Source organism: Morone saxatilis, unplaced genomic scaffold (assembly GCF_004916995.1).
Source record: "Morone saxatilis isolate NCDOM2014 unplaced genomic scaffold, NCSU_SB_2.0 Contig9, whole genome shotgun sequence".
Taxonomy (NCBI): Eukaryota; Metazoa; Chordata; class Actinopteri; family Moronidae; genus Morone; species Morone saxatilis.
The window spans coordinates 21,413,247-21,426,799 of record NW_023340268.1 but is presented as its reverse complement, the minus strand read 5'-3'; the positions used below and the strand labels follow the sequence as shown (position 1 = coordinate 21,426,799).

Here is a 13,553-nt window from a genome sequence, read left to right as displayed (position 1 = left end):
GACTGCAACAATCAACTCTCTTCAAAACCACCCAAACACAGAGTCTTTCTATCAATCCTGCTGATTGGCCGTTTTGCATTCCAGGCCCAGTGGAATTGCGTAGCAAATGTCATTGGAAGCACCTAAGGAGGAGGCCAGAGGATTTTTTTAATTTATTTTTCACCCAGATTATCTGTCATGTATTACCGTTAGAAGCACTGACAAATTTCAGCCAATATTTCCAGAAGTTATTTTTTTTTTATAAAGGTTTGCCGTAACTGCAGGCTCCTGTCAACAAATCCTATGAAATGAACCAACAATGAGTCCTACTCGGTTGCACTCAGCCCCTAGCCCAATGGTTCATTCTGAAGACGTCATTTTTCAAAACTGCTTAAATATAGAGTTTATTTTAACAACAGGCTCAGTATTTCCTTAAACAGCTGGTCCCTAGAGTTTTTACAATGAGGTTAGAATTAGCAGTGATATGCTGTTTGATTTGGAGGGTTATGGAATAGCTATCTTGTTGTCTTCTCATGTTATTTGTTTTGTTATTTTATGTGGTGCTTGTGATTTTCTGTTTTCTAGCGCCCCCTTTGGGCCAATCTGCAAAGGGCTGTGCACTGATACTGTTGTTTAGACTCTTCCAGAATCAGCAGACAGTTCATGTACTTCAGCGTGTGTGTGTGTGTGATGCAGGTTGTCGATGTGACCTGGAGGTATTCCTGCAAACATCCAGAGGTTTTGTCGAGAAGGACCAGGGTTCAGGAGACGTGGCTGCTGCACACCATCAATGGCCTCAATGCCTCTGTAAGTCTGAACCCTTTTAAACCCACATGAGACTCTTTTCTGGTGACTCTGATGTAAACTGCCTTCCATCTGCTCTGACACCAAAGAGGCAGCAGTCCCTGAGTCCAGAAAGGAAGAAGGAGCTGACGGAGAGGCTGCTTGTCGAGCTGGTGGAGTTCATTTCCCCCAAGAAGCCAAAACCAGGAGAGCTGGGTGGACGCAACTCTGGCTCTCTGGCCTGGAGGATAGCACGTGGAGAGACTAGAGGGGCTGACTCAGGGACCTCTACACAGGTACAGGATTATGTATGTTATTGTTATCTAGCTTAGCAGCATGGATCTACTGATATTTTGTTATATCTGCTTTAATTATTGATTAATAATATATGTATATGAATATTTAATTTAAAAAAAATGGGCTTGGGATCAATATTTTGATGGTCATTACAGATACATGAACTTGTTTCCGTATTAAAAAGCTTTAAAGGAAAAGTACATTATTATATTATATTACTAACATAACATAGATATTGTTTTGTAGCTCTAAACGACAGTTCTATTGGTTATGATGTATCATAGCTTGATAGTATAATTCAAATCAGTATTTGACTGAAAGAGTGTGTATGTGTGTGTTTTCTCAGGCTGATGGTTATGTGTTTACTCCTACTGAGAAAGAGAAGGGTGATCGGTTACTGCATGTGCGCTACAGTGCCACCAAAGACCAGTACTGTCGAGTGTCCAACGACTCTGAAGTGATTCAGAGCTGGGATCAGTGTGTGTGGAACAAGGACTCTGTCTTCAGAAAGGTGGAGAGTGACTGGCAGATGGTACGTTTAATATTGTTTGATTAACAAACCCATGGTTTTCAGTTTGAACATGATTTTTTCAGCATTCTGTGTATCTACGACGTCCTTGACACAGAGATGCTTTGAGCTAAGCTCTAACGCCAGTATGCTAACCAATGCTAACATGATTGATGAGGCACAGCAGGTGCAATCTGTGTTTTATGATTTTTTTTTTTTAAAGGGACTGGGGACCGTGCACTCGGCTGTGTAATGTTTACCATTATCACCACCTAACATTTGCTGATTAGCACTGAACACAAGGTTCAGCTGAAGCTGATAAGAATGTTTTCAGGGTTCCCACATAACCTGAATAATTTAAGACTAGTTTTCCAGTCATGGAAACATGTAGAAAATGATTAAAATGAAGAAATAATCTGTGTTGTCCTGGAAATGTTTGTATCATAGCCCCTCACTCAGATCACCTACATAAACCTAGGTATTTTGTTTAAAACTTGGCTGTAGGTAGGATCGTTTATCAGATGCAAAGAAGAACTGACTTGCACTGATACTTTTTGGCATCAGTGTATTAACGATTAATGTTCTTGTTGCCTGTACACATTTTGTACCAATCCATCCAGAAGATGTAGAGTTATTTTACAGGATATGTCAAACCTTTGACCTGCTAGTAGCGCTAAAGGAAAGGTTAGGGAATCACTAAATTCATTAGGATTCATCCTCTGGGCACCATGAATGTCTGAACCGAATTCTATGGCTCTCCATTTAAAAGTTATGTAAGGGATAATCACCGAGAGGCCGGGCAATAAACAGTTTGATATGCCCGGTTGGTGGACGGCTTACATAATAAAACTGTTTTCACATTTAAATAAGTCCCGGTAATGAATGTAGAACGGGTGGAGTGCCCCTTTTTAAATGAAAAGTTCACACTCTGTTCCAATGCTAATAGGCCACATTTCCATTTAGAAACAAGTTGTGGTCATTGTTTGGTTTAATCAGACTGTGAGAATTACAGGTAAGACATGAGTGAATGTCTATGGCCCCGTTCACACCTGGCATTTAAAAAAGCATCTCGAGTGACCACTTGTGATCGGATCTCACAACAAAACAGACAGTGTTTTTTACACAAAGAAATAAATAACTTAAATGCGTAACATTTGCCGAATTTACAAGAAGGCACAAATAGTGAAGATAAAAATAAATAATGAATTTCGTGGATAAACTTCCTCCTCACTCAACAACTCACTAAATTATGCTTTTTTTAAAGGGAGTCTGGGGATATTGTGGTTACTAGTTCAGTGGTGAAATCAGTTGAAATAGACAGTGTGTCCACAAACATCTGCTGCTTATCTCGGCAGGTAAGAGAGCCCAGACATTACTTAATGGAAATCAGACAGTATATGTTGTGTGTCTGAGTGATCAAATCTCACTGTGTCCTCAATGTGTCTTGGTATCATTCACACTTGTACTTATAGCCGTCCACTTGTGATTGGATCACCCAAGACACATGTTAATGCCAGATCTAAACAGGGCCAATGTTAGAGGAAGCAACTTCTATTTTTCACAGACCAGTCATCCCACCAGCACTGAAATAAGTACTTTCTAAAGCAAGATGCTGCAGTTTGAGAACTTAATTGTGAATAGGATTAAGATTAGAAACAGACTGGAAATCTAACACAAAGAAGACGTACAGTGAGTTGTAAAGTAATGACAGAATGTAGAATAAATTCAGTTCATTTTTTGAGATCCTGGAGCAACGTGACCAGACTGTTCTTCTTTCTCCAGGTGTACATAGCTCGAACAGAAGGCTCCTCTATGGGAAGAATCAGCTGGAAGTTTGACTTTGCTCCAGCAGGACTGAAGATAAAGTCTCTTTCAGTCATGGCCAGTAGCCAGACCTTCCACTCTGGGAAAGTCTGCTGGCAGTTGCAGGCAGGCCCGATTACTACAGAGTTCTCTGGAGGTATGGTTACGCAATAGATATTTTGATGAAAAACTCTTAAGTGTGATTCTGTAACACGACCCCTCCTAATAATTTTCTCTGCTGCCTTTGAACCCTCAGATGGGAAGATGCAGTCGTTCCAGAGTCTGTCCGGCTCCTCTGAGTTCATTGTTGTGGCAGGACTCAGTGGTGGAGAAGGGGAGACGTCATGGCAGCACACTCAGCTCTTCAGACAAAGCTTGAAGCAGACAGAGGAGACTTCATTTGAAATTCTTATCCACTTAGAAGACGCTTAACATATGTTTTACTCAACAAAACTTGGACCCCTAATTTGTTTTCACAGTCGACTGCTTTGACAAGTTCAGAGCTGTTTGGTTTTGTTTGATGACAAATCAGTGTAATATTAAATTTGTGTCAGCCCTTCTGGATGATTAAATACGCATGGCCTAATGATTGACAAATGAACTCATGAATTTTGTACCTATTGCAGGTACAGATGTTGTCAAACATTTAATCTATTTTTTTATTTGACTGAGGGCCAAATAACCTATAAGATGTGCAGTCTACAATATACCTGTAAGGAGTTTTAACCATAAAGCCATAGTTTCTTTAACATCAACTGTGAATGTGTCTGTTATTTGTGATGCGTAGGGTTGATGCCTCATCAGCATCAGGTTGCTTTAGTTCTCCTACCAGTAATAAACTATTTTATTATTTATTATTGGTCAGCGTGTCATGCCGCCAGGCTACCTACATGTGTATAATTATAAATGGAGCAAATGAATGTTGGTGTGATGGAAAGGGCTCAAAATGTATGGTGGTATAATAAAGATATTTTTCCAGTCTGGTTGTCGAGTTTAGTATTAAGCTATGCATTACATTACACATTGTCTGGTCTTATGAAGATTGAGTGGATTTTTGCCGCCATCTTGCGTTGAAAAAAAGAATATGCGTCACTAAATGTTGACTTCTCTTATTGGTCCAAATGCCGGTGCCTTTAAAAAGCAGCCACCTGATTGGTCGCTTTATCCCCGAGACGATTTGCCGTCTATCTTGCAGATGGAGGAGCCGGACAGCGGGCGCTGTTGCTAGCTAATATTCGTTTTGTTTCTAAATGAAAAGTATTTAAGTGTATCGTTTTCAGAGCAATTCTGTTAAACTCATATTTTATTCAGTTGAGTTTTCACATAAAATTGTAAACCTATTTTAATGCATGCGTTTTGTACAGTATTTATTTTGTAGCAAGTAGCCCGGTTAGCATCTTTGTTGGAAGTTTAGGCCCAACTGTGCCACCGCTTGTCGATTTTAACAATAGCCGCGTTACTCTCCCCTCCTCTGCTTTTGCTACATTCAAAGGATTATCTTAAAAGCGAACGGAGAAGGAACATGGGAGATAAACAGGTCTGGGTTCCTTTCCGCAACTGAGACATTTGTTATGCAGACGGACTTTTAGTTTCACTGGAATTGAAGACATTTTAAGACATTTGAGGACAAACATTAGGATCACAAAGGAAGATGTCCAACGGCGCAGCAGGAAGCGGGGGGCTCGCTTGGATGGTAAGTTAGTTTATCGTACATCCAACTAACTTATAGTTTTATTAACTATATGATGTTTTTATGACATAAACGCGTTATGTTCACCTTAACACAAGGAGCCGGGTCGCTTGAAGCTTTAGCTAGCGTTTAAATATCTTAGCAAGTCAGTAACGGCAGTGTCTATTCTCATATGGAGGCTACGCTAGTTAAAGAGCAGCCAGCTGCGGTGTCAGTGTAAATCCTGACCGGGTCACAAAGGCTGTAGCCCCTGATACATGACCGGTTTCACAAACATCAACACCCGATAGACGCAGAGACTGCCATTACAGCTCGCCTCAGCAGTTCCGGGTCCTCAAAATAAAGACCGAATGAAACTAAACGAAGAAAACTTGGCTACCGGGCGAAAGTTATGGAAGCGCATTTCTGCCAAAATATTTCTCAAAATAATGACTTAGTATCTCAAAATAATAAACGTTTTTAACATTTTGAATTGGTACCTCATTATTTTGACTTCGTATCTCAATAATGAGAAACTATTCTGAGATACGAAGTCAAAATATTGTAAAGATTTCTCATTATTTTAAGATACCAAGTCAATAGTTTGTCATTATACTGATTTACAGATTGTTTTCTGTCACATTGGCGGGAATTGGCTTCCATAGAAAGTTGCCTTGTACATTTAACATACACTAGAACACTAACGTTACGTGCTAACTTTAACTCACTGTACGTTGCTTATTCCATTATATACAGTGAATGCAAAGTCCTATCTCAGTGAACCTCATGTCTCCACCATATGAATGAAACCGGAGTTAAAAAACACAACAGTAAGATCTGCATTTATATTTACAACACTGCTATCTAGTGATTGATTCAGTGAGAATCAGTACAATATCACAAAATAAAATAGTGTATTATTTTCTTACACCCCTAAATACAAAGGTCCTGTCCACTTCTGGTCTTTTTGTGCACTGAGTGTATCAGGTATTTATTCCAGTATTTATTGTCTACTTTCTACCAATGCTTGTTTAGATATATCTGTACATATGAGTCAATGTCTTTTTTGTTGAACTTGTTCTGTTTATGTGTGCTGTTACTCTGTGTTTGTACATTGAGAGCAACGTAAAACCGGAGTCAAATTCCTTGTATGCACAAACATACCTGGCCAATAAAGTGATTCTGAGTCTGATGCATAGTCATTTTATGAGCACCTTCATTAACATGGGCACTAACAAGTGTGGTTTCATAGGCAATTGTTTATTTGCCTTTTAAGTTAGACACTCAGTGTAACAGTACACTAGACTAGGGATGGCAGAAAATAGAATGTTATTACGTATTGTGATAAGAAACTCTATATTGTGGTGATTTCCACTATCACGGTAATCGTGATAATCGTGAACATCCTCACATGGATTGACCTGTAAAAGCTGTCTGTCCTGTATTGATTTCCTGTTTTATTTTGAACAAGGGGACAAGCGGGAGAATCTTTCCAGTCATTCCAGCCGTTAAACTAGAGCTGCACAATTAATTGAAATATTATCGAAATTAGAATGTGGCCAAGTGCAATATGCAAATAGAAGAAGCTGTAATGTTTTGATAAAGGTGAGCTGACAACATTATAATGAAGGGATGCAGAGATTTCCTGGTCTACAAATCTTGTTCTCCAGATGTAAGAAATCGTGTTATTCCAGTAGAAATATCTGTCAAAACTTTTTTTTACCATATCGTGCAGCACTACTTTAAACCCACTGCCATGTAATAGGACATGATTTGTAAATTGTGGAAAAATATCATGCATGTCAAGCATTGGTATTTTGGAAATCTTTACCTGATTCAGTTTTTAGAGATGTTTACTGTTTACATTTTTGCAATCCATGAGACAAAATGCTTCTTTTTTTTGTCTTGCATATGAAATATGAAATGTATTAAATTAAATGTTTATATAAAAATATATAAAAAAAACTTGTAATTGATTCTGATGAATTGCCTTTTCAATGTTACAAAAATCTCACATCTTATGCTCACCAACAATTAGAGCTTGGTATTTAATATTTCCAAATATTTGGAGTTGTTATATTGGGCTAGTGGCTGGTATCCCTTAAATGGTAATATATGGCTTATATAGTGCCTCTCTAGTCTTCTGACCACTCGGGGCCCTTTACATTACATGTCACATTCATCCATTCACACATTCATACAGTGATGGGAAGGGCAAGATGTGAACCACTCATCAGAAAGTAGTTTGGAATAGAAAGAAGATTGAAAGCTCACTGCAGTGTAAACACAACTTGAGCTACCCCTGCCTTCCAGTCACAGTATAATGGCCAGTAGTTTGCTTCTGTTGACTATCTGTCACCAGAGCCACAGAGAGGACCGGGGCGTTCTCCCTGTGGTGGTGAGCACCGATAATCTGCTGTCAACAGCACAGCTCAGCAGAATCATCTTCCTGGCAGGTCCTGTGTTTTTAACAGACTTATGTATTAATAACATTACAAATTCTGCCAAACAGGAGGCTGCGAATGGCAGAGGTGATGCTGGCAAGATGGAAGGGGGCAAGAAAGACAAGGCAGGCTCCAAGTTGTCTGTGGAGCGAGTGTACCAGAAGAAGACCCAGCTCGAGCACATTCTTCTCCGTCCAGACACATACATCGGCAGCGTGGAGCCCATCACCCAGGTTAGTCTAGAGCAAACTGCCTTCTGTTGTTCACCGACGAGTCCCGTTCACACTGTAATTCTTAATTCTGTAGTTCATTGTTCATTTTATGTGTTAGCAATATGTAACAAGAGGGCATCTAGACATTCCTTTGTAAAAGATCCCCAGGCAACCTGCCAACTGAGGACTCAGTAACATTTTCTGCCCAGCCCACCCCACTCATATAAAGTTGGTTGATGCTTCAGCTATTCCCACTGCCTTTGGGCTGTTGGTACTTACTGGGTGTCATTGCAACCGCACAGATAATGGAGTAATATTAACACATTCAAATCATATTTTAACCCATATAAAACACAAACATTAAATAAAACATCTGTGAATCAGTTTGACATGTAATGGGGTGTTTATTACTGGTGTAGGACAGACAGAGCGCTCTGCTGTGAGGATTTGTGCAGCAGTGATAAACTAAACATCTGGATTATTCCTCTTACTTTTAGGTATTTTGCTCATCTTGCAAATTACAACAGATTCCTGAAAGAAACATTGTTCAATTGGTCACCTCTAGGCTGAAATTAGAGAACTACTCTCCTCGCTGAGGAGAAGACAACAAGATCACTCAGCAGCTTGTTGTAGTAAACGGTCTTGTTGTGCAATACGTAACTTCCTTTCTTGCAGAGTTTCTCAGACTAAATATAGCATGAGAATTGCAGCTTCTGTCCTGGCCTGTGTGAACAACACAAAAAAACTAAAGGCAAAAAGCTGTTCCTTTACTGAGTTTGCTTCTTAGTTTTGCAATAATCTTTATATAAATTATTTGTTTAAGGGTAGTAATGTCCCTCTTTTTCTCTTTTTTTTTTTCTGCCTCAGTCTGCATAAACTGCTAACTGTTAAAAAAAAAAAAAAAGACATTTAGTGATAGGTAGGCTATGTAGCGATATAGGCTAATGCCAGCTAGATGACGAGGTCATGCATGTGGGACCAAAGGTCATTAGATAATAGCTAATTATTATGCACACTCGCCACCAACTGGAGATTAGTCTGTTTTCTGTCATGTGGTTTAGTATCCAATTCAGGTTTATGTGCTGACAGCTGAAAGTCAATTTTGGTAATTAATTTAAGTAATTCATCATTTGCTTGTTCAAACGTTTTAAATAAGAAGAGACACTCTTTATTGTGCTAAATGATTAAAAGAATAATCAAAAGTTTAATCACTACTAAAAGTATTGTTTGTCTTTATATCCCTCCACATATTGGTCAGTAATCAAAAATGAATATCAGCATTTAAATGTGTTCATCTATTTCTGCTAATAATAAGTTGACAAATGACTATGTGGACCTATCTGCTCATTTGTGTATTGTGAGCAGAATTTTGGTCACTGCTGCCAATGTGTCGTCCACTCTGAACTCAGAATGGTTTGTATCTTTCTTCAGCAACTGTGGGTTTTTGACGAAGACCTTGGAATGAACCAGAGGGAAATCACCTACGTTCCCGGCCTGTACAAAATCTTTGATGAAATTCTTGGTGAGTGCATCCACACTGTTCATCTTCCTTTGATAGTCTAATCTGCACAGTTAATACGAAGGTCCATTTGTCATTTGAGAGATTGTCCTTCCCTAACTGAGATATTGAAGGCTTATTATGACTACATAAATGCCAGGGTCATTCACTGAATCCCAGTCTGCTGTTGGCACTGCTCAGCAGCATTGATCTAGGACTCTGTGGAGATCAGTTTCCATCTGAGCTTGTCTTTGTGTGCACTGAATGGAGACATTTGTGAGAAATGAAACGTTGACTGAGAAATCATTTCAGTGTTTGTGGCAGCTCACAGTCGAATCTGCAGTCTCATTTATCTTCTCTGGTAAAGTGCAAGTGCTCAGTCAGCTTCCCTCAGATAAATAAAGGTTAATATAGCAGTTGTACAGTCTTTCTGTTAGATGTTAATTTCACTGACTCAGTAAAACATGGGAATACTGCAGTACTCAATGCCTCTGCTAGTCAAGTGTACCAGTGAAATCTGTTTTTAAATGATGCTGCTCACCACATGGGAGTATTGTTGATTGCTTTTATCTGTGCACACATGGCCCTCTCAGCCTGTGTGTTTACAAAGGTGGTTGATTAATGACACTGTTTCATTGTCTGGATATGACTGCTGTGTCTGCATCATTACACAACTCTCAGCAAAAATAGAAGTTCTAGTTTCCTCAGGCCTGTGTGAAATGATACTTTGTTTCATGTTCTGGTCACTGAGCTGAACCACACGGGGAACATAATTATTATTCAGTTACCTTAATATCCATATTGTATTTAATTCTATGCAGATATGATAATGTTGTTGTTTGCATGGATGGTGATCATTTCTCTCATTTCCAGGGAATATTATGGATTAACCTGTTTGTTTTTTGACTAATCAATGAATTGTTTAGTCTATTAAGCATAGTATTGTAAAAATGTGAAAATACTCATCAGAAAGTTTCATAGACTGTTTAGTCTGAGCAACAGTCAAAAACCCAAAGATATTCAATTAAAGAATAATAAAAAACACAACAGCAGCCAATCCTCACACTGGAGAAGCTGCAACCAAAGAATAATAAATGACCTCATTCATTAATCTATTGTCAGAATTATTGATCCACTGTACCGCTTGTACACCAGGGGGTACTTCTGCTGTTGCCAAGGGGTACGTGGAGAGATTGAGGAGTAGCTCAACTCATCATGACCGGCTTCTCATTGCAGATATCGATAAAATAACCAATAATTTCACATTTCTGTATTTTAACAGAGGTTTGTAACCTGTAGTTTTTACACACTAGTTGACAAGAAAGGCTGAGATGGATGATTTAATATTCCATAGCTCTGTTCTGACCTAATCTAACTGACATCACTGTTGTTTACACAACAAAAACAAACAACACTTCTTACTCTTCAGATGTTCTATACATACATACTTTGGCTTTCATAGAACATAAAGCATATCAAACATTTTGCTTAAGAATTCAAAAGTATTATTATGGACCCATAATTTATTGTCTATGGTTTAATAATATCAATTCCCCATTATTAGCTGATTTAATAATAAAAAAACTTTGGTTAAATATGGTTAGCTAAAAGTAATGGATACATAATTGAAATAATTAGCTAAAGATAATACACTCTTAAAATAGATGACTATAAGTAATGGCTAAATGGCTGTAAAGTCCAGCTTTTGCCACTCCATGTTGTTGTAGTCTGAATGCAAACTTGACTAAATCAAGCTAAACATAGAGTTCAATAGTATGAAAATATTGTAACATTTAGAATATCATTATAATATCCACTTGTATATGATTATAATAGTTACAAGTTTGAATGAATTCAAATGAACACAATTGGAACATAAATGGTGGTGCTGATGAAGGGGTACTTGAGTCCATTGGACTGTGCGTAATCTTTCCTGCTCTAGGGCCCACACAATCTCCAACATTGCTGCTGTTTCTCCTCATGTGAGGTGTGATTAAAAATGTTTTGAATATACGAGTGTGATAAATCATTCATATCCTCACCTATTGAAGAATTAGTTGGACCATAAAATCTGAACTCGAGGTCCACTCACTAACCCTTTCTGGAGCTTTCAACCACATGTCACGGCATCTCATGTTCTTTATCCAGGATGAAGACTGTGATCCGGTTGGGCCACCATTTAAAAAAAATAAATTAATTAATTAAAAGCTGTTTACAACATTTTACAAAAAAAAGCCATATTCCACCTAAATGTGTTTTCACTTACACTATCTGGCCTGATTAAATGTTTGTTTAGGGATTATGTGGGGGTATATACAATGTGCTTAAATAACATCCCTATTATTCTCAGGCAGGACAATTTACACAGTTAGTAAAGTTAACTGACATCCTGTAACTCCCACAGCTCTGTCCAGTTGAAAACAGTTGTGTGTGTGTGTGTGTGTGTGCAGGGCCTCTAAGGAATCATTTACAGCAGTAGTGTTTTATATATCTTTATAATACGCCAGTGAAATTCTGTATTAAACCATTCATGAGGGAAATGGAGCACATATTTTTGTAGTTTAGTGTAGTACTGAAACATGTTGATAAATCAATTGATTGGTGATTTAAAGAAAAATAATCCGCAACATTTTTCAAATTGACAAATCTTTTTAGTCATTGTTTAAGCAAACGGGAACATTCCCTGCTTGCAGTTTCACAGACATGAGAATTTCCAGCCTTTTCTGTAGTTTATAATTGTATATTGAATAGATTTGGAGTTTGGACTGTTGGTTGGCAAAACAAGACATTTGGTGGCACTTTTTGTTGTTTTCTGACATTACAGACTTGGCAGCCTAAGTACAATTTATCTAAGCATCATGTTGGATAGTTTCTTTTTTATAACTTTTATTTTGATGTTTATTTTTCCTTGACAGTCAATGCAGCAGACAACAAACAAAGAGACAAGAACATGACCAACATCAAGATCACCATTGATCCGTGAGTACAATGTTTCATGATATAATTACCAAAAAGAGTTTACTATTGTGTGTACCTTGACAAAATGCTGTCCTGCATGTCACCTCCACATGTTCTTTCTTGTCCCATGACTAGCTTTTCTACAAAATTTCATATACATTTTTCCACAACTACTATGAGCTCATTACATCCTTAAAGAGCAACAGGCAGCTCCTTTTGGAAGGAAAATGCTTTTTTCCTTTGTTGTGATTTTGTTCTGGAGGCCTGTATTCAGGTGATACTGTGGATATAACCTGGGCTTGGTGCATACATGCAGCACATGGTGGAGGTTTGAGATGGATCCAGGCAAAACTACAGTATAATGAACCTGTGCTGAAATGCATTGAGCTCTTGTTTTATATGCGGCTCACCCAGATCCTGCCAACTGCTTTCACATCTGACTGCTTAAACAGCAGCCTGTCCTTCAGCTGGGCTGCTGCTCTCTCTAATGTCCACTGCTGTATAAATGATACCATAAGCCTTGCCGCACTCTCTGCTGCTAACCTGCTTTTATAGAGATGTTAATGCTCTTCTCTATACTGCTCCCTTAACCTGTTTGTGGGTGAGCGTATTAAGCACTTGTGTCATTATTTTCAGTTAACACAAACCTAGCTGCATCATATCATATGAAGAGGTGGGAGGGAGCACTGACAGATTCAGCTTCAGCACAACCCTGTCGCATATTCAAACAGGCATTTACTCCCAGACATAGGCCCGCACCTCACCGTTACCTCATGATCATTGACAGTCTTTCCTCCAGTCTAAACTGGATGCATGCTTTAGCAGTGTTTATGCCTAGATAAAACATATTTCTGTCATCCAGAATTCCTATAAACCTAGTTGCTACTAACTCTCATTTCACTGCTAACAACCTCAGCAGAGGCAGCAGAGGCAATGGAGAGAATAGAATAGGGATGTTAAGGATTGGAAGGGATGATGTAGATATGGCCCAAAATGTATATCCTCCCAACCAATGTTTTAGAAGAAGTAACTGTAAACTGTGTCTCTTTGGTCCACAGGGCAGAATGTCTTGATTTTTCTCTTGAACTACCTTCAACTGCTGCAATTGACCCTTCCTAAGTCCTGCCCCTTTTTGCTCTGTGCTCTGTGCTCCAGTAACAGTTGAGCAAGCTTTGGTCATATGCTGGGACAACTTTCTAATTTCCTGTACTTGGATATGCTATGTGCTGGGTTTGTCTATGTTGAAAAGACAACCAAGGAGAACAGAGCCTAAGAGAGACTTAGGAAGGGTCAATTAATGCTGTAGACACGGAGGTGAACCAATTATTTGGTCTAGTATTTGCATTTAAGTCACTTTATTAGCCTATTTACTATCAAATTAGGTAATAACCCTAGCTTTTTG

At 38.6% G+C, this 13,553-nt stretch overlaps 2 protein-coding genes across 6 annotated transcripts in view; both read left to right on the top strand.

Moving 5' to 3' along the window:
* ngly1 (N-glycanase 1) overlaps positions 1-4,350 on the top strand; it is a 9,184-nt gene extending 4,834 nt beyond the window's left edge. For all 4 annotated transcript variants that reach the window (XM_035681188.1, XM_035681189.1, XM_035681190.1 and 1 more), the window contains 5 exons: positions 676-786; positions 873-1,058; positions 1,406-1,591; positions 3,350-3,527; positions 3,627-4,350. In XM_035681188.1, the coding sequence (XP_035537081.1) occupies positions 676-786; positions 873-1,058; positions 1,406-1,591; positions 3,350-3,527; positions 3,627-3,802 (837 nt within the window). In that variant the 3' untranslated portion in view covers positions 3,803-4,350. The remainder of the gene's footprint in view (positions 1-675; positions 787-872; positions 1,059-1,405; positions 1,592-3,349; positions 3,528-3,626) is intronic.
* A 200-nt stretch (positions 4,351-4,550) lies between these two features.
* Positions 4,551-13,553, top strand: part of top2b (DNA topoisomerase II beta) — a 32,918-nt gene continuing 23,915 nt past the window's right edge. For both annotated transcript variants that reach the window (XM_035681148.1, XM_035681147.1), the window contains exons 1-4: positions 4,551-5,063; positions 7,552-7,716; positions 9,127-9,217; positions 12,109-12,172. In XM_035681148.1, the coding sequence (XP_035537041.1) occupies positions 5,022-5,063; positions 7,552-7,716; positions 9,127-9,217; positions 12,109-12,172 (362 nt within the window). In that variant the 5' untranslated portion in view covers positions 4,551-5,021. The remainder of the gene's footprint in view (positions 5,064-7,551; positions 7,717-9,126; positions 9,218-12,108; positions 12,173-13,553) is intronic.